At 37.2% G+C, this 26,494-nt stretch overlaps 1 protein-coding gene across 1 annotated transcript in view; it reads left to right on the forward strand.

The window, feature by feature from the left end:
- Nucleotides 1–1,271: 1,271 nt before the first annotated feature.
- Nucleotides 1,272–26,494, forward strand: part of NOL10 (nucleolar protein 10) — a 122,508-nt gene continuing 97,285 nt past the window's right edge. The window contains exons 1-6 of the mRNA XM_072634228.1: nt 1,272–1,458; nt 3,844–3,889; nt 8,647–8,745; nt 17,979–18,056; nt 22,757–22,794; nt 25,926–26,062. Coding sequence (XP_072490329.1) covers nt 1,393–1,458; nt 3,844–3,889; nt 8,647–8,745; nt 17,979–18,056; nt 22,757–22,794; nt 25,926–26,062 — 464 coding nt within the window. The 5' untranslated portion in view covers nt 1,272–1,392. The remainder of the gene's footprint in view (nt 1,459–3,843; nt 3,890–8,646; nt 8,746–17,978; nt 18,057–22,756; nt 22,795–25,925; nt 26,063–26,494) is intronic.

Here is a 26,494-nt window from a genome sequence, read left to right on the forward strand (position 1 = left end):
CGAGCACCCGTGACTCCAGAGCACCCGTGGCTCCAGAGCCCCCACGACTCAGCGCGCTGCCCCTGCCCCGGAGCACCCGTGGCTCCAGAGCACCCACGACTAAGCGTGCTGCCCCTGCCCCAGAGCACCCGTGGCTCCAGAGCACCCGTGGCTCCAGAGCCCCCACGACTCAGCGCGCTGCCCCTGCCCCGGAGCACCCGTGGCTCCAGAGCCCCCACGACTCAGCGCGCTGCCCCTGCCCCGGAGCACCCGTGGCTCCCGAGCACCCGTGACTCCAGAGCACCCGTGGCTCCAGAGCCCCCACGACTAAGCGTGCTGCCCCTGCCCCGGAGCACCCGTGGCTCCAGAGCACCCGTGGCTCCAGAGCACCCGTGACTCCAGAGCACCCGTGGCTCCAGAGCCCCCACGACTCAGCGCGCTGCCTCTGCCCCGGAGCACCCGTGGCTCCGGAGCACCCGTGGCTCCCGAGCACCCGTGGCTCCAGAGCACCCGTGGCTCCAGAGCCCCCACGACTCAGCGCGCTGCCCCTGCTCTGACGCAGAGCTGAGGTCTCGATGCAGAATGACACACACCTTTTAGGAAATAAGCCCTGTTTGACTCTGCATATGTTAAAAGGGTTATTCTTCGCTTTCTTTTTTTAGACAAAAAACACAAAGGCTTGAATAATTTTAAAAAAAGAACTATTGTGGGGGGACAAAAGCATGTAAACTTCTGGAGGGAAAGGACAGGGACCATTTTCTCGTTTTCTTGTATCGCCAATGCTTATCAAACGTTTGCCCGTTTAAGAATACAGGCTGTCAGACCTGGGGTGGACCTTGGTACACAGAACGCCAGAGCTAAATAATGGAGCTTCTGGAGATAACAACTACAAGAGCTAACGTTTACGTGCTGCCTGCTATGTGCCAAGCACTGTCCTCACCGTACAAACCCTGCTATTTTTTTTTTATAGAAAAGTGACCGCCCATCTCCGCGTCCCTTTTTTTTAAGGGGTCAAACGTCTCTAACCTAGGATGGACCACTGTCTGTGCAGGGTCTGGCCGCCTGAGAACCTCCTACTGAGGAAAAAAGAGAGCGGGAAGCCCCCTTTCCAGGCCCACGGAGCCTCAAACTAGAGGTAAGAAAGGAAAAACGTTAGCTTTCCTAGCCCGCAGCGAAATGACTGCGCCTGCGCGTAGTAAGCAACGCGAAAGGGGGCGGGGCAGCAAGGAGGCGTTTCTTTCCGTTTTCTCCGCCTTCTTTCGTCCTACAGCAACCGCTTCCGCTTCCGCTTCCGCTGGCTGGCTCTCTGAGGCCGGAAGTGCGTCATAGGAGCGCGCCCGCCGTCGCAGCTCGTGCGCTGCGCTGAGAACTTTCAGACCTGCATGCTGGAGGTGCGGGCGAGAAAGACCCACCATGCAGGTCTCTAACCTCAATGAAGTGAAGATTTACAGCCTGAGCTGCGGCAAATCCCTCCCTGAGGTGAGTTTCGTGCCCTCCTCTAGTGTTCCCTGGCACCCTCCGGGTACCCTGGCCCCCTTCCTCGCCCCACCCGGGGACAGTCAGGCTCCTTGGGCTCCATAGACGCATCTTTGGGGCATCATCGGACGGAAGAGGCTTTTCGTCCGTAGGCCAGGGAACTCCTGTGGACTCCTGCCAGGATCCAAGTGCTAGGAGGGAACTTAGAAATCATCTGGTTCACGCACACGTTTCTAAGTGACTGGTCTAAGGTGGCACAGCTAGGACATTTATCCTGTGGAGAAGAAAAGATAGAGATAAATGTAAAATCATGAGAGCTTTCCGCAGGTGGAATGGACCGTCTGGGGCGGTAGTGGGTATCCATTCACTGGGCGTGCTCCAGCCGGGCGGATAACCCCCCTGTGGGGTGGGGATCTTTAAAGGGGATTCCTGCTTCGGTATCGCTTTGACTAGATAGATTGTAGATTCCTTCTAACTCTTGGATTCTTTGATTTCGAATCGTGGCTTTGAGGGCATTTCTGGTTTTTGAAGGTTTATTAGAAAGGATAAGTAGGAATTGATGTTGAATTGAAGCTCTTTCACTCCGAGCAGTAAGAGGTGTTGCTTGAAAATGGAGCTGAGAGTGGCTCCTTCTTTTGGCTGACCTCAGTAATATTCATTGAGGAGTGGATTTAAAGGTGAAAGAGGCCATATAAATCATCTAATCAAAAGTGGACTCGTTTGCCTTTTAGATCCTTTTCACTTAGGAAATCTCACAATTGTAGGTAATCCTCTACTGTCTGTTACCGGTGTGAGTTATCTATTTACTCCTTCTGCCTCTTCTTTAAAGGCTGAAGAGATTGTTCCAGCCCAGTTTTATATTGCCCAATTCATTCTTTTAGTCACTAATATATCATTATAAGTTGAACTTGGTAGTGTTTTGGTTTATTATTTCTTCTGCTTGTGTTGTCATTTGTGTTCACTTCATCACTTGTTAGTTAATTGGGAATCCCGTTGTTCTTTATATGTGACACAATATAAGTGATGCTCTGAGTTTTATTACAAGTCCCATACCAGAAAAATTCTAGTTATTCAATTGGTTTTTTAATAGTGACTTCAGTATATTCACTAACTCCAGAGAGTGCTTGTTCTTTTTTTGGGTAAACTCTCTTAATTTATGTCAGTCATTTAAACGTTGTTACTTTGTATTGCAGCATCTATTTTTATGGCAGAAATAAGCCATTTATAGTTCTTTGGAATAGTTCTCTCTTCCTCATCCATATTAACTGTCATTGGCCAATTCAGTGCCTACCGATTGCAATTTAGTGACAACTTTCAATTCTGTATCATTAGTGAATCTTTTTGACTTATTAGTGTGGACTGATATTCAGATCTGACATTCTGTTGTACTGTACCTATCCTTACACATGTACACACACATACACGCTTCAAGAGTACCATCATTTTGTATAGAAACTCCTGGATGAGTTGCCATTGGAGAAGCTTATAGTTTGTTAATTCAAGAGAATGCTTTGAGAATTGAGAATATAGTATAGAAATCTTAGCTTTTATCTGGTTGACATTTTGAGCTTTTGCTGCCCAAGGTAAATCATAGAAACTTGAAGAAGACTAACATGACTTTTACTTTGGAAAATCGACCATATGGTAACAAGAAAGTTCCAGGTTAAACCTCAAACCTTAAAAATAGTGAGTAGTACCATTCATTGGGAACAGTAACAAACATATTTAATTAATTGAAATTTACTGATGAGTTATTTAGAATTGAAGGTGTTAAGCAGCATACTAAGAACAAGGTCCATAATAAAGGTAACGTGGTACCATGGAAAGAGTCTGAGGATCTTTGTTCAAATCCTGCCTCTAATGCATACTGGCTTATGTGACCTCAAGCAAATCATCTAACCTTCTAGGTGCTCAGTTTCGTCAGCTGTAAAATGGGAGGGGAATAGTACTTTAAGATTCCTTCCAGACTTAAATCTTATGATTCTAACAGTCATATTTTTTCAGTACGTCACAACATTAATGATTTTGTCATTATAGGTATTCCTTCCACCAAGACTGATAATAATATTTCCATGTCTTAGATGATTTCATAAATTGTTTTGGACTTGTGGCCAACTTTCTGATGATGTATTTCTTTGGAATTTACTTAGATTGACACTGTACTGAAAACCTTTCCAGCTTGGTAGGACCTATCAGAACTTATGTTTTGGTTGTTAACACCACCTGTGAAGAGTTTAGTGAAACTTAATCACTTTGGTTATAATTTTGAAAAATTTCTTCCAAAAATGAGGTTCTGGATTATGTAAAATTTAAAATGTACTGTTTATTTAAATTACATCTCTCACTTTGTATAACATAATAGTTATGAGAAAATAAATTTTCTTTCAGTGGCTTTCTGACAGAAAGAAGAGAGCACTGCAGAAGAAAGATGTTGGTGAGTTTTTTTTTTTTAATTTCTCCAAGCTAGTATAATTCTGTATTTAAATTTTATTTGCAGAACCACGAAGAAGCATTTCTTTTTAAACAAACTCACATTTGATGCTTAAATCAGTAGGTTTGAATTACAAATCCTTCTAGAAGCTTATTTGATTTTTGGCTAAGTGTGTGTAAAAAAAAGATGAAAATATCGACGACATGTCAACTCCTATGGGATATGGTGAATAATTTTCCTTAGACTTTTTACATTTTTATTCTTTGCCATATGTCAAAGATTTCCTTCAGATTGATTGTTTTACTTTTTGGGGACTCCTTTTTGGGGAGACTGAGGTTTAAAAAGTTTTGGGTTTTTTTTTTACATTAGTAGAGTCCTTTTTTTTCCAAAGATAATCACAATAAATTAGTTTGCCTAGCATTAACACCATAAGATAGATTTTCATTTAAACTGCTAGTGGATTCCATTTTTCTGATTTGTTATACGGATTCTTTCATTTATCTTAGTCTGACTACACAGCATGACGATAGTGAAAATATACTCAATAGGAAAGTTTATGTAGAATCTATACAGAATTGTATGCAGTCGTGGGGAGGGAGGGAGGTAGTGGGGGGTGGGTGGGGAGGGATAAAATCGCAATTGTATGGCAGTGATTGTTAAACATTAAAAAAAATAAAAAAATTAATAGGAAAAAAAAAAAAACATTTATAAGATTTTGATTTCTCAATTTTTCCTCCTCCCCTATCCTACCCTTCCCCAAGACAGCATGCAATCTGATCTAGGCTATACATGTATAATCATATTAAACATACTTCCATATTAGTCATGTTATGAAAGAAGAATCAGAACAAAAAGGAAAAACCATGAGGAAGAAAAAAGAATAAAAAGAAAATATTGTGCCTCGATCTGCATTCAGACTCATATAGTTCTTTCTTTGGGTGTGGATTTTCCATCATGAGTTTTTGAAATTGTCTTAGATCATGCATTGCCGAGAAGAGCTAAGTCTGTCAGAGTTGGTCATTGCACAGTGCTGCTTTTTTTTTTACTGTGTACATTGTTCTCCTGTTTCTGCTCACTTCACTTAGCATCAGTTCATATAGGTTTTTCCAGATAAAAAAGCTTTTTTTAAAGACATAGTATCATAGTTTTAAATACAAAGAGGATTTAGTACCAAGCTTAGAAATTAAAGTACCATGAAAATTATTGTCTAATAATATTTGCTAATACTCAGTTTTATTTCTGTTATTCTGACACTTTCAAGTGCAATCTTTTCAGAGTCATTGGAAAAAAAAGCCATCCATGTACTCTTTTTGTGATTGAGTACTTCAGATTTCCTACTTCAGGTTTAAACTCCCTTGAGTTCCTTATTTAGAGTATAGTAGCCTCATTTTTTCAGCAAGCATTTATTGAGGAACATGGTAATGTTTGTGATATAGGGGTATGGAGAATTGAAGTATTTTGAATCCCATGTTTGATATTATAATGGCAATACTTCATTTTGATAAATTTTTATTATTCCTTATTAGGGATAGGGATTCAGACTGTAATTTCAATCGGTATAGAGAACTCCCAAAAGCAGAAACTGCTACTACCAACAACTTATAGTCTTAGAGAATTCCCTAGATCACTGAGAAGTTATGTGACTAGCCAAGGATCATGTAGCCACTACATGTCAGAAGCATAATTTGAATGCAGGTCTTACTGGCTTTGAGGTTAGCTCTCTATTTACTACTTCATGCTGTCTTTATAACTTAGTAACTGTCAGGAAAAAAAAATTAAAAATAGTGAGTATAGATAAAACCATAAATTCAAAACTGTCATTTATTTTAAAATGTATTAACCTTAACAAAAAAATGTCTGATACCTTGTTTACTTCTTTGGACTTCTCTGATTACTTTTATTCTCTGTATTTTTTTTCTGGATTTTTAGTTTGTTGTCATTGCTGTTATAATAATAATATTAGTCACGTGGGCAGTTTTCTTCTGGCGCAGATTAAAAATCATCCTTACTTTCCCTATTTGCTAGCTGTTTCCCTACAGCTCCCCCTTAAAAAAAAAAACCCAGCAACTTACTTGATACATTCGTCCTTGCTAGATCTTGTTTATATCTCTCTTCCCTTTGATTGCCTAACTTCTTGACAAAGCCATCTGCAATCAAAATGTGCCTCCATTTCCTTTCTTCTCACTTTTTTTCTTAATTCGCTTTAAGCTTCTGATCGTGTCATTCAATTGAAACTGCTCAGACTGGTCAAAGTTACCATTGATCACTTATTTCCCAAATCGAATGGCCTTTTCTCAGTCCTTATCCTTCTTGACCTCTCTGCAGTCTTTGCTACTGTTAATGACCTTCCCCCCCAGATATTCTCTTCACTCTAGACTTCATTTTTCTTCTCTTTTGCTAGGTTTCTTTCTTCTTTTTCTTCTGGTTCTCCTTCTGCCTGACTGACTATTCTTTCTTCCCTCTTTTCCTTCTATTCTTTTTTCTCTTGGAGATCTCATCAGCTTATATGGATTCTATTATTTTCTCTATGCTGATGATTCTCTTATCTTTTTATCCAGTCCTAGTCCAGACATCACCAAATGCCTTTGGAAATTTTAACCTGGATGTCCTGTAGAAATCTAAAACTCAGCATGTCAAAAACTGAATTTTTCTTTCCATCCAAACTCTCTCCTCTTCTAAACTTCCTGTTACTGTTAAGGGTACCACCATCTAAGCTCTCAATTTTGGTGTCAACCTTGAATCCTCACACTCACTACTCCATTTCCAGTCTCTTACCGAGTTCTGTTGTTTCTACCTTCTCTTGTACATCTCTTGTATGTATCTCTTCTCCTCTGATATTGCCACCTGCCTGGGGCAGACCCTCATCAACTTAGACCTGCCTGGACTGTTGAAATTGACTTCTGGTTGGTCTCCACTAGAGTTCCCACTCCATTTCATTTTCCGTTTGACTACCAAAGTGATGGTACCTATCTTCAGTGGCTCCTTTTTACCTCTAAGATCATACATAAAATCCAGTTTAACTCTGAAAGCCCTTTATAAAGCCCTTGACCTTTTCCCACCTTACTGTTTTTCTCATACTTTAATCCCATTCACATATTTTATGATACAGTGACACTGATCTCCTTGCTACTCCTTGCACAAGATACTCCATCTCTGACTCACTGTATTTTCATTGGCTATCCCCCAGAGAAAATGCTTTTTCTGCCTCCTGATTTCTTTTAATTCTTAGCTAAACTTCCATCTTCTACAGGAAGCCTTTCCTGAACTTCATTAATATTAGTGTCTTTCCTACTAAATGACCTCCAAATGACCATGTATAGATCTTATTTAACCATTGTTGTTTGCATGTTGTCTCCCTTATTAGACTGTGAACTCCTTGAGAGCAGTATAACAGAAAGGACCAATCCCTTTATACACAAGAAGGCCTGCTGTATAGGTTCTTAAATCCATTTTTCTAAAAAGAAAGCAACTTTTGTGGGGGCAGGGCAGCAGTCACTTTAAGCAAGTACATATATCATTCACGTAGTTGAGGGGGAAAAGTCAGCACCCTGAACTTTAAAGAAAATACAAACAGAAATTATAAATAGAAAGACCAACAGACAGGGATTCCAATTATCTGACTGTAGATAATACATATATTGTTACCAAAGAGAGAAGCACCAACATCTGTTCCCTCAAAGCTGGGGGGCTTCTTTAAACAGCTGCCTAGAGTCTCATCTAGCACATGATCTCTCTTCCAAAATATAAACCCCAGAGCAAAATTGCACCTCAGAGTATATATACTCTTGACCCTGTGCTTCATTAGAAATTAACAAAAGGTGTCTGAGGCCTCTTAATGGACAGGGAAGATCTTTAACTCTTAACATCCCCCCCATTAACCTTACATTAACTTTACAAGCAGGCGTTTATTTTTGCCTTTCTTTTTGTTTCCAGTGCTGAACATAGTACCTGGCACCTAATTAGGGCATGTTGACTAACTGACCTTAGTTGTGACATCTTTATATCTTTCCCATTGTCCCACAGGAAATCTTTCTGATTTTGCCCCACTATAACATTCTGAACATACGCAATTATAACATGTATTGGGGGGCAGAAAAACTTATACAGATAAGTGTAGGTATCAATCAGTGCCTTAGTTTCTCAGATGGGTCTACTTTTTTTCTTTTCTCTAAAGATTTTAACCTGTACTAATCTGAGTTAAATTGGTAGTAGCAACATGCCCAAAAGGAAGTGTTGACTATTTTCTTACAGGAGTTACAAGTTCTTTAGAAATAAACAAATATTTTTGTGTTTGGTTCTGTTTGGTTTGGTACCCAAAATAAAGAAGATCCAAGGGTCACGTGAAACAAAGTTTTGGTAGATTTTCTAATAAGTTTGTATTCCTTTCAACCTAGTGGTAGTAGGTTAAATTTATTGTACTTTTCTCTTTCTCTTCATTCTTTAATACTCTGGAGGTTTTCTTTGTAGAGATACTTTTGAGAGTTAAAGTTTGTCACTTCTGAGATGGGAAATTAAAAAGTGCAAGTATACAAAGTACAGAGATTAAAAAAGAAACTCAGTAGTCATTCTTATTTAATGGAGGAAGCAATTTGGGATTACTTACTGGTGGCTAAGAATGATATGGCAGTTGGTAGCTTTTCATGTGAACACTTTGTATATGGAAAAGGGGCTTTTTTCTTTTTCCTATAGAACAAGTAAATACCTGATGAATTTCATGCATTGGTTTATTAAATTTTTTTCCTTGGTCTGTCTCTCTGTAGATATTCGGAGGAGAATTGAACTTATCCAGGATTTTGAAATGCCCACGGTTAGCACCACTATTAAAGTGTCAAAAGATGGACAGTATATTTTAGCAACTGGTAAGTTGTAGTATTTTATCCGTTTATAGAAAATGTAATGAAAATAGTCACTTTTACATATACTGTAATGATAGCATGGTCATTTTGATGGTTATTGTTGTAGTTTTCATTTTTAAGCACATTTTAGCAAATAACAAGGAAAAAAGTTGCCAATAATTGTAGTTGTCCAAAAAATAGAATGGGTAACCTCTAGAGGTAATGAGTTCTCTGTCACTAAATATCTTTAATTAGGGGTTGTGTGATCAATTGTTCAGGACATCATGGAAATATTATGTTTCAGATTGTGGTTGAACTAGAAGACATTTGAGGTCTCTTCTAACTTTTAAGACTAAATCTTTTATCAGGTGTTTTACTTTTATCATCTCATTGATATTTCATATTAGAACTGTCCCTCACTATATAATAACTCAATACAATAAACGTAGCAGATGCTAAAATGTATAGGCATGGCATTATTTCCTCGGTTTTTTTATTTTTGTCTCTCTCCTCACCCCATTAGTGATGTCCCAGTGAACTTGGGATGTTACGTGTCATGTATTTGTATTGAGTGCAGGCATTCACTAGTCCTGAGATTGTCTATTCACATCCTTCTAGTGTGTGGTGTCAGGCATTGGTCTATGCCCAGTTTGCATCACTCTGTTTTCCAGTTTTCCCAGCAGTTTTTGTCAAATAGTGAGTTCTTATCTCAGAAGTTGGGGTCCCTGGGTTTATCAAACAGTAGACTGGTATAGTCATTGACTACTGTGTCATGTGTACCCAACCTCTTCCACTGACCTACCCCCTCTTTCTTAGCCAGTACCGAATGGTTTTGATGATTGCCAGCATTTCTTTTCATTAATTCCCTTGATATTCTGGACCTTTTTTTTGTTCTTTCATTTTTTTTCTTTTTTTTAAAAATTTTTTTCTTAAATTTATTTATTTTAAGTTTTCAACATTCATTTCCACAAAATTTTGAGTTCCAAATTTTCTCCCCATCTCTCCCCTCCCCCCACCCCAAAACACCGAGCATACTAATTACCACTACCACCAGTCTGTCCTCCCTTCTAACATCCCTCCCTTCCCTTATCCCCATCTTCTCTTTTGTCCTATAGGGCAAGATGAATTTCTATACCCCATTACCTGTATTTCTTATTTCCCAGTTGTATGCAAGAACAATACTCAACAGTTGTTCCTAAAACTTTGAGTTCCAACTTCTCTTGCTTCCTCCTCACCCATCGCCATTGAGAAGGCAAGCAATTTAATATAGGCTATGTATGTGTAGTTTTGCAAATGACTTCCATAATAATCATGTTGTATAATACTAACTATATTGCCCTCTATCCTACTGTATCCCACCTTGTTTTTTTAATTCCATATACAAATTTGACCTTTTCCCTTCCCGAAAGTGTTTATGGGGGGTTTACTTAGCTATAGCAGGGGAAAGCCATGCAGAACACAGCTAGAATATTCAATGAAAAGGTAGCGTTGATTCAGCAAAGGGTAGTTTCCCTCTGCCAGTATTGAACATGCTGTTGACATGACAGAAGACTGAAAGAGGAGTGAGGAAACTGTGCTCTAGCTCTTATATTAAGTGCAGCAGAGGTTCTCTGAGCCGTCAGTCCCCTGGTCTAACTAAGTAACAACTAGTTCAGCCTGAGCAGGGCAGACCTTTAGGATAATGCTCTCACCACAACTATCTTCATTAATATACTTGGACCCAAACTTTATTTTCTTTTTGACCCAAACTTTGATATATTTTCTACAAACACAAGTAATGATTATAGTCTTATTTCTTTAACCTTATCACCATGATTATTAACATTTATAACCTGATGGACACTAGTGGGAAAACAAGTGTGGTATATATAGAATTTCATTTACAACAACTCTTTTCCGGGGTGGGGGGGGGGGCTATGAAATAGAAAGTTTATTTTTATTTTGTTATTTTTTGTTTGTTTTTTGTTTTTAACATAGTTCATATCACATAAAACTTTTGGTCAGGTGATACTTCTTTTAAAGCATTTACAATATAGACCACAAACGAATTTTTTTTTAACATTAAGGAACTGAGACACAAATAATAACTATGGGTGCTAACTTCACAAGCCCTTGACCTAATTGTCTCCACACTATTACTAAGAATTAAAGGACCCTAACTTGTTGTTGGTCTAAAGTCCTAAGCCTAATAGCTTGATTGTAGACTTAACCTCGGATGTTCCCCTACCAACAATCTGTAATTTAATAGATCTGGTGTTAAGCTTACAAACCTTTTGACTATAGGAAATTGCCACTAAGAGTAATTACAGGGAAACAATATCTCCCCAACTTCATGTCAGTTCCAGGCAGGAGTAGATTGTCACCTTGCATTCAGTCAGGCTTAAAGTCTGCAAGGTGTCAATGGGGAAATTGAGTCAGGAGAATCCTACCTTAGCCCAGGCTGAACAGCTGCTCTCCCACCCTTCCCATGAGATCACCTTTTTCAGTTCATTCCAGCATCTCACAGACTTATTGGCATCATGGATTGGAGGCTCAGACCACCTTTCTTGCTATCCATACCATACTTCTGAGTTAGACTCAGAAGAACAATCAGTTAATAGTCCCGTAGAATCTTAAAATAGCAAGTTCCAATAACCAGGTTTCAGATATGACTAAATTTCATATTGGCTAAGGAACATCTTTTGAGGCGAGTCTTAAGTGGCTTACATGCCTTTCTATACATGTTCTAGTTCCTGATTAAATAACAATCATAAAATCAAATTTACCATTACGACTTTTAACTTTTCCATCAATGCCAAATTTTATCCAAGGTTACCTATCTCTAGGAAACTTAGACTAAAATTCATTTTCCCAAACTAAAGATGTCTCTGATTTAGTCTCAATAATTAATTCAGTCAGTTGTTTTAATACTAACTGCTTTTACATCACTTTGTAACATGTCCAATTTTTCTCCTCATCTCTCCCCTCACTCCCTAATATCTTGCATTCTGATTACCCCATCCCTCAATGAGCCCTCCCTTCTATCACACCTCATCCTTCCCTTATTCCCATCTTCTCTCTTTTCTTGTAGGGCAAGATAAATTTCTATGTCCCATTACCTGTGTTTCTTATTTCCCAGTTGTATGCAGTAGTAATTCTCAACATTCGTTTCTAATATTTTGAATTCCAACTTCTCTGCCTCCCTTCCTCCTTACCCGTCCCCACTGAGAGGGCAAGCAATTCCATACAGACTAAATATGTGTCGTTTTGCAAAAGACTTCCTTAATAATCATGTTTTGTAATACTAACTATATTGCCCTCTATCCTACTCTGTCCTCCCTTATTTTTTTATTCCCTCGCCTCCTCTCTACTTTCCTGTAGCATAAGATAGATTTTCATACCAAATTTAGTGAGCATGTTATTCCCTCCTTAAGCCATATGTGGAGAGAGTAGCTTTACTTTTCCCCTCTCCCCGTCTCCCTTTTCTCCTCCTTTAAACAAGATTTTTCTTTATCTCTTTTATGAGTTATAGCCTGTCCCATTCCATTTCTCCCTTTCTCCTCCCAGTATTTTTCTCCCTCGCCCCTTAATTTTTATTTTATTTATTTTTGTGTGTTTATCATCTCTTCTGATTCAACACAGCCTGTACGCTCTGTATGTGTGTGTGTGTTTATGTGCACATGTGTGTTTATGTACAATCCCTCCACCTACCCAACTACTGAGAAAAGTCTCAAGAGTTATAAATATTTCTTTCCATGTAGGAATGTGAACAGTTCAGCTTTAGAAAGTCTTTTATGATTTCTCTTTTCTGTTTACCTTTTCTTGCTTCTCTTGATTCTTGTGTTTGCTAGTCACATTTTCTCTTCAGTTCTGGTCTTTTCATCATGAATACTTGAAAGTTCTCTGTATCATTGAATGACCATTTGTTACCTTGAAGTATTATACTCACTTTTGCTGGGTAGGTGAAACTTGGTTTTAATCTCAGTTCCTTTGACTTCTGGAATGTCCTATTCCAAGCCCTTCAGTCCCTTAATGTTGAAGCTGCCAGATCCTGTGTTATTCTGATTGTATTTCCACAATACTCAAATTGTTTCTTTCTAGCTGCTTGCAGTATTTTCTCCTTGACCTGGGAACTCTGAAATTTGGCCACAATATTTCTAGGAGTTTCTCTTTTTGGATCTCTTTCAGGAGGTGATTGGTGGATTCTTTCAGTGTTTATTTTGCCCTCTGGTTCTACAATATCTGGACAGTTTTCCTTGATAATTTCATGTCTAGGCTCTTTTTTGGATCATGGCTTTCAGGTAGTCCCATAATTTTTAAATTGTCTCTCCTGGATCTATTTCCAGATCAGTTGTTTTTCCAATGAGATGTTTCACATTATCTTCTATTTTTTCAAACTTTTGGTTTTGTTTTTTAACTGCTTGGTTTATCTCATAGTCATTCATTTCCCTGAACTCAGTGAGCTTTTTGAACCTTCTCCATTTGGCTAATTCTGCTTTTTAAAACCTCCTTCTCCTCATTGGCTTTTTTGGACCTCTTTTTCCAATTGAGTTAGCCTCTTTTTAAAGGTGTTATTTTCCTCAGCATTTTTTTTGGTTCTCCTTTAGCAAGCTGCTATCTCGCTTTTCAAGCTCTTCTATTGCCTGAGCCAAGTTTAAGTTCCCTTTGGAGGCCCTGGAGGCAGGGGCCTTGACTTCCTGTGACAGTGTGCCTTGTTCTTTCTCATCTGAAAGGATGGGAGGAGACACCTGTTCACTGAGAAAGTAACCTTCTACGGTCTTATTTTTTTTCCCTTTTTTGGCCATTTTCCCAGCCAGTTACTTGACTTCTCAATCCTTTGTCAAAAGATTTGATTCAGTTGCTTAGTTCCCCTGGGCTTTGTGTGGGGGTGGGGCCCTCACTCAGAGCTGAAGTTTAGATCAGCTGCTCCCTACTGTCAGAGGCTTTAAGCTGAGCTGCCTGGACAATGGACCTAGGTTGCTTCCTGGCCACTGTAGCTGCCTGCAGTCTGTTGCTGTACCTCTGCCATTGCCTGGGTCTATTGCTGGAGGAACTCCTTCCCCTCGCGCCCAGCTGAAAAAGCCCTCCCACCCTGACCTTTGGAGCTTTCTTTGTGGCTTGTGGGTTGAGGTATCTGGAACCCTCCCTGCTGGGAATTCTGCCCCAGAGGCCTGTTACGGTTTTATTCCTCCCCATGCTGAGTGGCCAGGCGTGGGCTCAGCTCTGCTCAGTGTCTAGTGAGATAGACCTTTCCTGTTGGCCTTCCAGGTTACCTTTGACTGGAAACCTCTTTCCCTCTGTTGTTCTATGGCTTCTGCTGCTCTAGAATTTGTTGAGAGTCATTGTTTACAGGTATTTTGTGGGCTGTGGGGGAAGCTCTAGAGTATATGCATCTTTCTACTCCATCATCTTGGCTCCACCCCCCTCCAACAGCTTTTTAGGATTTTATCTTGCATATGTTGAAGAGCACTCATGTTAGAAAAAAGAATTTATCACAGTATTCCAGTGGATCTGTGGTCTTATAGATGTAGGTATTTCCTTTAACAGTGCAGATCATAGTTGTAGCCTAAGGAGAACCTGGATTTGAGTCATGGGCACTTCAGGTCAACAAGCACTACAACATAGTAGCAAAAAGAATTATTTTATTAAATGTTGGTAAATTGTTTCTAGAAACAGTGGGAAGCCCTGGTAAATACCCTGAAAAATAGTGGCCTCTATAGGTACCTTCTTCTATCACTAGCCTAATTAGAGTAAACTATTTAGCTTGCCTTTGGGATGTGATTTAGAGAGTCCTTGTAGATTCTAGCCAGTTATTATAGATAAGGGGCTTTACTGGAGTTTTAGTCCTAGTTACTATGGGACTGAGTAGGTTTTGATGGTTTGGTTGGATGGGTTTGGATTGGGGTTACCACTGTAGCTAAAATTGAGATTGTTTTGTTCACTTATTCCTTCCCTACGAAGTATCCTGCAGATTCCCTGTTTCCCTTTCATACCTCCTTATCTAATGTGACCCCTGACCATAAGTATATCATAGGGGTGACGGAGTCTGTGCCATATGCTAGAGACTTTCTTGATATTCTCTTAACATTTCAAGTATATGTCAGTAGATCATGTTGTTGTTCAGTTGTTTTCATTGCGTCCAGCTCTTCATGACCCCATTCAGGGTTTTCTTTCAAAGATAGTGGAGTTATTTGCCATTTCCTTCTCCATCTCATTTTGTAGATGAGGAAACTAAAGCAAACAAGATTAAGTGACTTAACCAGGGTCACATGGGATGTATCTGAGGCTAGATTTGAATTTAGGTCTTTCTGACTCTAAGCCCAGCTCTCTATCCACTGTGCCATCTAGCTGCCCCTTAGTGGAGCATACCAGTTGTCTTTCAGTTTACCTTTCACTGTGGCTACATGACATGACAGGTTCATCTGGTTTTTTTTTTTTTAATTGTGAATTTCTTTTGATTTCATCCTCTACATTTTGCACCTTTTATATAACAGTGGCTTAGCTTTACCCGCCCATCTTGCATTTCTCCAATGACATTTGAGTGATGTAATATCAGTTCTATATAGCTTGTAGTTTTCTGTAATTTAGAGACATAAGTTGCTACCAGCAAACATGAACCTTTGTTTTAGGGAGAAATTTGGATTAATTAACTCCTTTAATGTTGTCTGTTAATTAACTCCTATGATGATGGGCTAGAAGCATTATTTGTTTGCACTATCTTTTCAGGCTATACTGACGGAATGGGTCCATAACAGGCTCTCCTTTGACCATGGCGAGCCGCTTGATAGAATGTCAGCTCTGTGAGAGATGTGCCCGTTTTGTTTTATCCCCGTTTCCTGCACAGTGCCTGGCATGCAGTGGGCACTTAATAAATGCTTCTTGAGCGTACATTGATGAGCTTTAATGAGCATACATTTGCCTGTTTTATGTGTTGATATTAATAATCAGAGGATCTTTGAACTGGATTGTCTCATATCTTTCAAGGAATCTTATGTGACATACACACACAATTTCCCTTGTTGGAAGAGACACACCAAAGTAGTTTAATATTTTATGAAATCAAATCCAGACTATTTTTTTCTTTGTCTCCCTAGTGCATGCCTGGCATCTAATAATCACATAACAAATGGTTATTAATTGATTATTTTTATAGTCAATAAACAGTAAACACAAAACAGCGGGATCTTATATTCTATTAATAGTCAATTTTGTATGATAATGATGTGGTTTTACTATGGACTGTCATTTTTTTTGATGTTTTAAAAATCTTTAAAACCCTTTAACAAAAGGTATTTCTTTCCTTCCTCACAACAAGCCTGTAAGGTAGGTATTGTTATCTCCAATTTATAGAGAAGGGAACAAAGGTTCAGAACTCTTAAATGACTTGCCCTTAATCACATGCCTATTAAGTGTCAAAAGGTGGCTTTGACTCCAGGTCACCTTTTGAATGGCCTGTCCTTGATCACATACCTATTAAGTGTTAAAAGGTGACTTTGACTCTAGGTCACCTTGATTCTAAGTCCAGCACTCTAACCACCACATAATAACTAGAAAAAATATTTATCTCATTTTAAATTATGTAGAAAATCCATGAAAACATGTTTTCCTCTGCTTTATTTGACCTGGAATGTATTATATATACGTACATAGACTTTCATTTTGATTCACGAAGACTAAGCACTTGAATTATTTCTGAAAGGAGACAAAGATCAAAGGTCATAAGTTCAGAAAGTCAAGAATCTGGGTGAAGTGATCAAGTCATCCAGTTTTACAAATGGTTGTCCAAATGCTTTATCTTTGGCCATTCAATTTGAAATGGTGGAAATGAAATTTTTAAAAGGGTTAACTATCACTTTTTAATATTCCCTTACGGATGTTGGTCTTGTTATCTTCTTAGATTATTCTCATAAAAATTTTAAATATATAGAAAAGTAGGTATATGAGTTGATAGTTCTTGGTACTTTCTTGGTCACCTTTTTTGTTTACAGCAATAAATTAAGATCCTTTTTTCCTCACCTTTGTCAGCCTTTACACACTTATTAGATCCTATGTTCACAATCTTTGTTTTTAAAATATGGTAACTTTTTTTTTTGTGTCAGTAGATGTTCTTTTTAGTTTATAGCATGGATTTATTTAGTTTTTTTAGCATGCAGTATTTAGTTCTGTAAAAAAATGTAAAACCACTCATTTTCTCATCCATTTTTCTACCCTTAAATTTCATATTGGTATTGTGTAAGCTATATACATGTGATCATCTTTTGCGCTAGATACAGTATTGCTGTTTTTTCTACCTCTCATTTGTAGGGCACGTTATAGTTTAAAATATTTTCACATTGTTACTTTACCCTCACAAGAACTCTGTGCGGTAGACAGGACAGATACTGTTTCTTCTCCCAGTAGAATATAGTCCCAACCACTTAACAAATAGTTTTTGAATATAATCTAATTTCTATTTTACAGGTGAGGAAATTGAATCTGAGATTAGATTAGCAACTTGCCCAAGGTCACATGACTGGGAAATAGCCAAACTAAAGACTAATACTGAGATCTTCTAATCTCCAGATCTCTGTTTTCCCCCACTCTCTTAATCTGCTTCTTGACAATGTCTTAATTCTAAATGAAAATAATGATTGTTGATGTTGTGTGCTAGTTGGTATGGTAATTTATATTAGTGTTGCTTTTTTTTGGTAAAGTTAAAATTTATAAATCTAATCTACATGGAATTTTAGGCTTGATAAATATTATAATTTCAGATAGTAGAACCCAGTACTCTGTTAACGTTTGCATACTTTTTAAAAAATTTTCAAATGGAAATAAGATTAGAATAATTGACATTAAAAAGGGAGCTGAAAACTCCATAATTGTTGACACTCATAAAATGTCATAGTAGTACTGATAATTTAAAACTGGATAAAATTCCATTAAAAGGTGGCAGAAATTAAACTGGTTTAAGTTATATGCTGTGCAGAGGGAAGGAACACCTTCTGCAGAGGAAGGGTGATGACAGTAAGAACTTTCCTGGGCACACAGGGTCCAGAGATGAAAGATTCCTAAGTGTCTGTGGGACAATAAAAGAAAACATATAACTGTAGAGTGTAAATAGCTTGCATTTTGATAATAGGAAGCTGACCTGCCTTTTGCCATCTTGTCATTAGATGATTAAATACTAATGTTGTCATGCTGTTCTTTCTTTGCAAGGAAATGTATGCAGTTTGGTTTTTATATTATATTATATTATATTATATTATATTTTATATTATATTAATTTTATGTTATAGGTACATATAAGCCACGAGTTCGATGCTATGACACTTATCAGTTATCCTTGAAATTTGAAAGGTGCTTGGATTCAGATGGTGAGTGAAGTAATGACACTAGTGATTAATGTTTGTCTACACTACTTGCTTACTTACTTTCCTGCCTGACTGTCTTCAGTGGAAGTGAGAAACTGTAAATCTTCCTGGTGCTGGAGGAAGAGAAAGAAAGTTTGGCTAAAGAATTGAAGCCATGTTCTAATGATTTATTTTATCCTTGTTTTCCTAGAAGGATTGAAAATTATTGGAATTGGAGATAACAGCTGATTCAGTTTTCAAAATTCCTATTCATTTGGTATTTGATGATTGTGTAAAATGCTATTAAGTACAGAGAAATCCCCCTTTCTGTTGAGCTGTTGGCTTTAAAAATGAAAAAGAACCAGAAGAATAAAGAGAAGTGAAATGATGTAAACTTGCCTGTTTAATTGACATGATAGCTGAGTGGACATTTGAGAGTACCATTCTTTGAAATACTGATTTAGGAATCTACTTGGGTGGTAATGGGATATTGTTGTTTTTTTCTAATGAAATTTATTTATTTCCGGTTTTCAACATTCACTTCCACAAAATTCTGAATTTCAAATTTTCTCCCCATCTTGCCTCTCCCCCCACTCCAGGACAACATGTATTCTAGTTTCCCTTTCCTCCAATCTATCCTATTACCTCCCACTCCCTCAATCCACTTCCCTTCTATTTTCCTGTAGGGCAAGATAGATTTCTGTAACCCATTGTCTATATATCATATTTCCTAGTTGCATGTAAAAACAATTTTTAACATTCATTTTTAACGCTTTGAGTTCCACTTTCTCTCCCTTTCCTTCCTCCCTACCCACCCCCACTGAGAAGACAAGTGATTCAGTATAGGTTGTACATATGTAGTCATGCAAAACACTTCCATAACAGTCATGTTGTGAAAGACTTACTATATTTTCCTCTATCCTGTCCTTCCGTTCATTTATTCTGTTCTCTCCTTTGGCCTCTATAAAAATGTTTGCTTCTGATTACCCCTTCCCCCAGTCTGCTGTCTCTTCTATTATCCCCCTTCTTTTATCCCCTGCCCCCCTACTTTCATGTAGGGTAAGATAAATTTCCATACCCAATTTTAAGTGTATATGTCATTCCCTCCTGAAGCCAAATCCCATGAAGGTAAGACTCACTTAATTCCCTCTCATCTTTCCCCTCTTCCCTTGTAAAAGCTCTTTCTTGCCTCTTTTATGTGAGATGATTTACTACATTCTACCTCTTCTTTTCTCTTTCTCCCAGTACATTTCTTTCAACATTTAATTTTCTTTTTTAGATATCATCCCTTCATATTCATGCTGTGCCCTCTCTCTGTCTCTTTGTACATACACACATACATGTGTGCACGCATACACACATATAGACATACATAGATACACATACACACACACATACATGTATATATATTCCTTCCAACTACCCTAGTACTGAAAGAGGTCTCATGAGTTACAAATATCATCTTTCCTTTAAAGGAAACTTTAATGTCCCTTATGGTTTCTCTTTTCTGTTTGCCTTTTCTTGATTCTTGTATTTGAAAGTCAGATTTTCTATTCAGCTCTGGTCTTTTCAACAGTAATGCTTGGAAGTCCTTTATTTCATTGAAATTCCATTTTTTCCCCGAAGTATTATACTCAGTTTTGGTAGGTAGGTGATTCTTGGTCTTAATTCTAGCTCCTTTGACCTCTGAAATATTATATTCCAAGCCCTCAGATTCGTTCTGTAGAAGCTACTAAACCTTGTGTTATCTTGATTGTGTTTCCACAATACTTGAATTGTTTCTTTCTGACTACTTGTAATATTTTCTCCTTGACCTGGGAACTCTGGAATTTGGCTACAATATTCCTAGGAGTTTTCCTTTTGGGATCTCTTTCAGGAGGTGATTGCTAGATTCTTTCCATTTCTATTTTACTCTCTGGTTCTAGAATATCAGGGCAGTTTTCCTTGATAATTTCTTGAAAGATGATTTGTAGACTCTTTTCTTCATCATGGCTTTCAGGTAGTCCAATAATTTTTAAATTATCTCTCCTGGATCCATTTTTAAAAAATTTTTAATAAATTTCATTTATTTTCAGTGTTCTACAATCACTACCGTATAACTTAGACTTTTTTTTTCCCTTCCCTCCTCCCTCCCTCCCTCCCTGAGGCGGCATGCAATTTTATATAGGTCCTACACATATATTCCTATTAAATACATTTTCAGCATAGTCATGCTGTGTAGAAGAATTAAAATGAGTGGGAGAAATCATATAACAAACCAAAATGTAGTACACACACAAAAAATGATCTGCTACATTCTGTGATTGAATTCCATAGTTCTTTCTCTGGATGTGGAAGGCATTTTGCCTTAAAAAACCATTAGGAATTGTTTTAAGTCCTTGCATTGCAATGAAGTTCCAACTCTACCAGAAAAAACTCTCGCACATTGTGGTCATTGCTGTGCACAAAGTTCTGCTAGTTCTGCTCCTTTCACTCAGCATCAGATCATATAAGTCTTTCCAGGCCTCTTTGAAGTCTTCCTGTTCATCATTTCTTATAGCACAATAGTATTCCATTACATTTGTATACCATAATTTATTCAGCCATTCCCCAATTGATGGGCATTCCCTTGATTTCAAGTTTTTGGCTACCACAAAGAGTGCTGCTATAAATATTTTTGTTCATGTGGGACCCTTTCCCATTTTTATGATCTCTTGGGGATATAGTCCTAGAAGCGATATTGCTGGGTCAAAGGGTATGCATATTTTTGTAGCCCTTTGGGCATAGTTCCTAATTGCTCTCCAGAATGGTTGGATCAGTCCTGGATCCATTTTCCAGGTCACTTGTTTTTCCAGTGAGATACTTTACATTGAATTCAATTTTTTCATTCTTTTGGTTTTGTTTTATAATTTCTTGATTTCTCATAAAGTCATTAGTTTTCATTTACTCCATTCTAATTTTGAAGGAATTATTTTCTTCAGTGAGCTTTTGGACATCTTTGTCCATTTGGCCCTTTCTGCTTTTTAAGGCATTCTTCTCCTCATTGGCTTTTTGAACCTCTTTTGCCATTTGGGTTAGTCTAATTTTAAAGGTGTTGTTTTCTTCAGTTTTTTGGGGGGGAGGGGGTCTCCTTTAGCAAACTGTTGACTCCTTTTTCATGATTTTCTTGCCTCACTCTCATTTCTCTTCCCAATTTTTCCTCTACTTCTCTTACTTGATTTTCAAAATCCCTTTTGAGCTCTTTCATGGCCTGAGACCATTATGTATTTTTCTTGGAGGCTTTGGATGCAGGAGCCTTGACTTGGTTGTCTTCTGGTTGTAGCCCTTGATTTTCCTTATCACCAATGACATAAGAAAATACCTTTACATGAAGAAAGTAAGAATCTATAGTCTGTTTTTTCTTTTCCTGTTAGCTCATCTTCCCAGCCAGTCACTTGATCTTTGAGCTCTTTGTTAAGTGGAGGGCTCCATAAGCAGCAGCCTCTTCAGCAGTGGCTGCCACTACGTTGGGACCTGGATGGGACTGGAGCTGGGACTGGACCACGCTCTTCTCTCAGACCCCACTCACCTTCAAAGCTGTCTGTGGCCTTTGTGGATTGAGAAGTCTGGAAGCCCCCAGCAATTCAGCCCCCTAAAGTCTGCTCCAGCTCAGCTCCCGCAGCCTTTTCTGTTGACCTTCCAGGTTGCCTTGGGCTGGAAATTTGCTTCAGTCTCATTCTGTGGCTTCTGCTGCTCTAGAATTTGTTTAGTCATTTTTTGCAGGTTTTTTTGAGGGGTCTAGGGGAAGAACTCAAGTGGGTCTCTGCTTCTACTCTGCCATCTTGGCTCTGCTCTCTGGTGGTGGGAGTTTTTGAAGTCTGTTTGTTATAGTGTATAAATGATTAAAATGGAAATTTCATTCTGGTTTTATTATAAAGAAAGTTGGGACTCCTATAGTTGTATAACTTATGAATTAAGATAGATACTATATTTCATCATGCAATTGTTGCAGATTTTATGACAAATTTTCACAAAAAAGTAGAGTGTGATCATTATGTGAATCTCTCCCTCCCCCCCTCTTAAATTGTGTTGGTATTACTTAAAAATCATTTATACTAAGCTGTGTTTGGTACAAGATTAGGATGCATGCAGTACTCATGAATATACATTGAAATTGGAAAGATGCAAGTCTTACCACATCACATGACTTACTCATGTCATCTTTGCCTGTCCACCTGCTCCCCTTGTGCCTATGGCTCTTCATTGAGTTGAGTGACAATACTGTTAGTACTGTAGTAGTCTAAACAAACCATTCATGTTGACTTTCTGAAATACACTGACAATGAGTATGCACTGAGAATTCTAGGCTTGCAGTGCCACTGGGGGAGGAGTATGTTGCTGTTTTGTTTACTGTTTAAGCATTGTGAGCAATGTGATGAAGGGGTGGTGATGATTATGTGGTGAAATATGGTAACCCTGATATGCAAGTGTGTAAATATGTGTAAATGCAAATATATGTATTTAAATGTGAAATGCAAATTTATTACCTACAATATTCATATTATGTGTGATATGAATATTATGTATATACATTGTGAATACTGTATATATAGCTGTTAAAGCTCTTATTTAAATTGTTAAAGCTCAGAATTGCACTGTCTTTATACATATCAACCTGTGTATATATATTATTGTTTCCTTTGGGTTCATAAATGAATACTTAATGAATACATAAATGATTATGTACTTTTCCTCTTGTTTTTCAGTTGTGACATTTGACATATTATCTGATGATTATTCGAAGGTATGTTTAACAACATTAACTTTTAAATGATTATGTTTGGGTAATGTGATACAGAGAAAAGTGCACTGGGTTTTAAGTCAAAAGGATCTGGATGCACACCCTGCAAGTCACTTAGCTTTCCTCAGCTTAATTTCTTCATCTGTAAAAATAAGGTGTTAGACCACATTACCTCTATGATTCCAGCTTTTGCATTGTGTAGAATTTTAAATGTAATGTCTTATGAACAAAAGAGTCCCTTTCCTTTGGGTATTGCCATTGCTTCATATAATATAGTCATTGGAATGTATTTGTTAATATATTCCAAATATACTTCAATACATTCTGAGATCTGTAGTCTTATTGTAGGTGACTCCTTCAACTGTATGTGACCATCTGTCCTTCATCTCTTTCACTCTATGTTGCCAGCTCCCAAGTTGTTGGTTATATGCTATATATGTCCTATTTCTGTCCATCATATTTGACCTTTAATTCCATATTTGTTATATAGTATGTATCAGTTGAGGACTTTTCCCCAGTCTGTTTCCTTATGGTTATGTTATTGTATGGTATGCAAAACCTTTTGATTTTTATATCACTAAAGCTATAAAAACTTATTTTAAAGCTGTTTTGTTTCTAATAGTTCTGTTCACCTGTTTGATAGTCAAACATTTTCTTCTTTGTAATTAAAATAAATATATTGTTCCTGTTAAATCCAATTTTCAAATTATTTTAATGGCTAAATAATTTTATTGGTGCCATTTGTTTTTTACATGGTAATCATTTCCTGCTTAAAACACTTAAGCAAAACTAATTGGTCCTGAGACTAAATCTGATAAGGTATATACTATATACTGCATTCATACCCCTCCTCTTGTGTACTGAACCCAAAAAAGGTATACTTCATTGTCTGTCTGTTGGGACCATGATTGGTCATTTAACCCAGATGGAATTTTTGATGGTATATTTTGGGCAGAAGTTAATTTTGTCATTTTGTTATCCAGTTTTCCTATAAATTTTTACTGTATAATAATTCCCCAGTGTGGTAACCTTAGAGTTTAAACACTTACCTTTAATATACACTTGGTACTATGTCTGCCTTCTGTTTCTTTTATTTTTTAAATTTCACCTGGTACCATATGATTTTGATAATTATTTCTTTCCTGGTATATTCTGAAAAATGACAGAACAAATCCTTCCATCATTAGTTTTTATTTTCATCTTTCTTGTTGGTAAATCTCTTTATTTTTCCCATATTGAATGCTATCATTTTATTTAGTTCTATAAAATAGTCTATTTGTATTTTAATGGACTTTGTATTAAGTTTGTAAACTTATCTAGGAGATTTTTTTCCACATTTGTTTTTACCATTGGATTTATTTACCGAAGGCCCAATTTTTCCTTGTTTCTGTCAAAACATTTTTAAAGTTTACTGTTTTCAACCTTTGTTAATATCTTGAAAATTTTAATACATCTAAAAGGAGATTTGAAACTTACGTGACCAAAATAAAAAAAATTGCAATTGAAAAGGATAAACTTTAATTATTGAGGAAATTCACTTGTGGAGAACAGTTCATTTTCTACATTGAAGTCAAAGGACCTGAGAAATTCATATTTACTGAGCACAGAGAATAGTACCATTTGAATTACAAAAGCAGTTAACTAATTAATATCCTTTTCTAGTTCAGTTTAATATTTGTATTAATATATTTTGTTATATTACTTTCATTACCTCATTTTTCCTTCTCCACCTCCCTGCCAACTCTGAAACAAAGGATAAAAAACCCAATACATTAACTGAGTCAGTCAAGTCTAGTTTAAAAAATAAACCCACATCTGTGTAAGGATGTTTGAATGATTACTGCAAAAAAAGTGCTTGTGTTTTGAGTGACTTTTTCTTTATTTGTGCAACCATAAGTGAATGATATGCAAAATCTTTAAAATTACTGTGTACTTTTGAGAAGTGTACATTTTAGTGACTTAGATTATTAATTAGTATGACACAAATAATCTGTACATGAGTGTAGCACAAATTTAATTTTTCCTCACATGGACTAAGTTCGGTCTGCCACACTATAAAAATTAATATCTTGCTCCATGAGAGCTATTTTTAAATTTGTTATAAATTGTAAATTAAGAATGTACTGTGTGCATCTGTGTTGACCAAACTTATAAATTTTCTTTCCATTGTTGAAGGTTATTTACAGAATAATGGCATCATATTAAGAACCTGAGTTTAAAAGTTTGCAAAGACTTCATAAAGACCTGGTGTTTGTATTTATCACCTTCTTGGTTTACACAGTTAAATTAGCTTTGATCTATTTCTTTGTAGTCATCTAATTGCCACTGGCTTACTGAAATATGTTGCTAAATCAACTCATTAGAGTTAGCTTTCTGCTTTATAAAGTGATTGTGTAATCTGAATTGAGGATACTCTGCTTATGTTTTTCCACTATGAAGTTTTGATTCAGAAGTGTAAGATAATGAAACTGCTTCTAGTTTTTAAAACCTTTCACAACCTGGCTCAAACAAAGATTCTAGTCTCAATATCTATTTCTTCCCTTCCCATACTTGATGCTACAGCCAAACTGGTTTTCTTTCTGTTCTTCATGCATGGCATGCCATCAAATGCTGGCTTTCCTACAAGATGACAATGTATACCCTCCTCACTTTCACCTCAAAGAATTCTTGATTTCTTCAACACATAGCTCAAGGATAACCTTTCCTGATACCCTCAATGACTAGGGCCATCTCTCCCTGGCTATCTAGTTTTTAATTGCTTTGTAAAGAATATTTATTCATTCTGCATATACATATGAGTGTGTGTGTGTGTGTGTGTATGTGTACATCTTCTCTCTTCTGGTAGAATTTGAGCTTTTTGAGAGAAGAGATTATTTTATTTTTTGTATTTTTATCCCCAGCATCTAGCACATTGTCTGCCGTGGAGTAGGTGTTCAATAAATACTTGTTGATTTATTGATGTAAAGAGTATAGAAATTTCTGCATATAGCATATAGATTCAAGAATCTGTTCTCATTTAACTCAGTATAGTATTACTAAGTGAGTCCTATGTGCAAGACATGATGCTAGGTGCTTAATGGCAAAAATTCTGCTTAGAGGCCCAACAAAATGAATTCTTTGTTTATATTTTTCAGATTGTCTTCCTGCACAATGACAGATATATTGAATTTCATTCACAATCAGGTTTTTATTACAAAACCAGAATACCCAAGTTTGGGAGGGATTTTTCTTATCACTATCCATCCTGTGATTTGTACTTCGTTGGTGCAAGGTATTGAACCTACTATATGGGCTTCCTCTACTCTATCCCCAATTAGCATTTATTAAAATATCTACTAGTTAATTGGTTATTTTTCTTAATGTTAAAACTGAAGACTGATTACATATATCATGGTAAAACCAAGTCATGCCGAAGGTGAGTATTAAACAGGATAAAGTTTGTTCTTGAGAAGTAGTGAAATGGGTCTTTAGGAGAAAAACTTAGCTCAGTAGAAGCAGTTTTCAGAGATAGTGCTTTTGAGAAGCACTTAACAGTGTACACTGTGCACTTCATTGTGTTTTTTGAACCTTACTTTCTTGTTCTCCTACTACTTACCCCCATTGCCTTCATGCTTTTTTTCCTGCTTTCCTTTGTTACTGAGATGGTATATTTTTAGGATTACTGAGTTGAGTTAGGATTTCAGTCTCTGGTCATAGATCCATA

The sequence above is a fragment of the Notamacropus eugenii genome, chromosome 1 (genome assembly GCF_028372415.1).
Source record: "Notamacropus eugenii isolate mMacEug1 chromosome 1, mMacEug1.pri_v2, whole genome shotgun sequence".
Taxonomy (NCBI): domain Eukaryota; kingdom Metazoa; phylum Chordata; class Mammalia; order Diprotodontia; family Macropodidae; genus Notamacropus; species Notamacropus eugenii.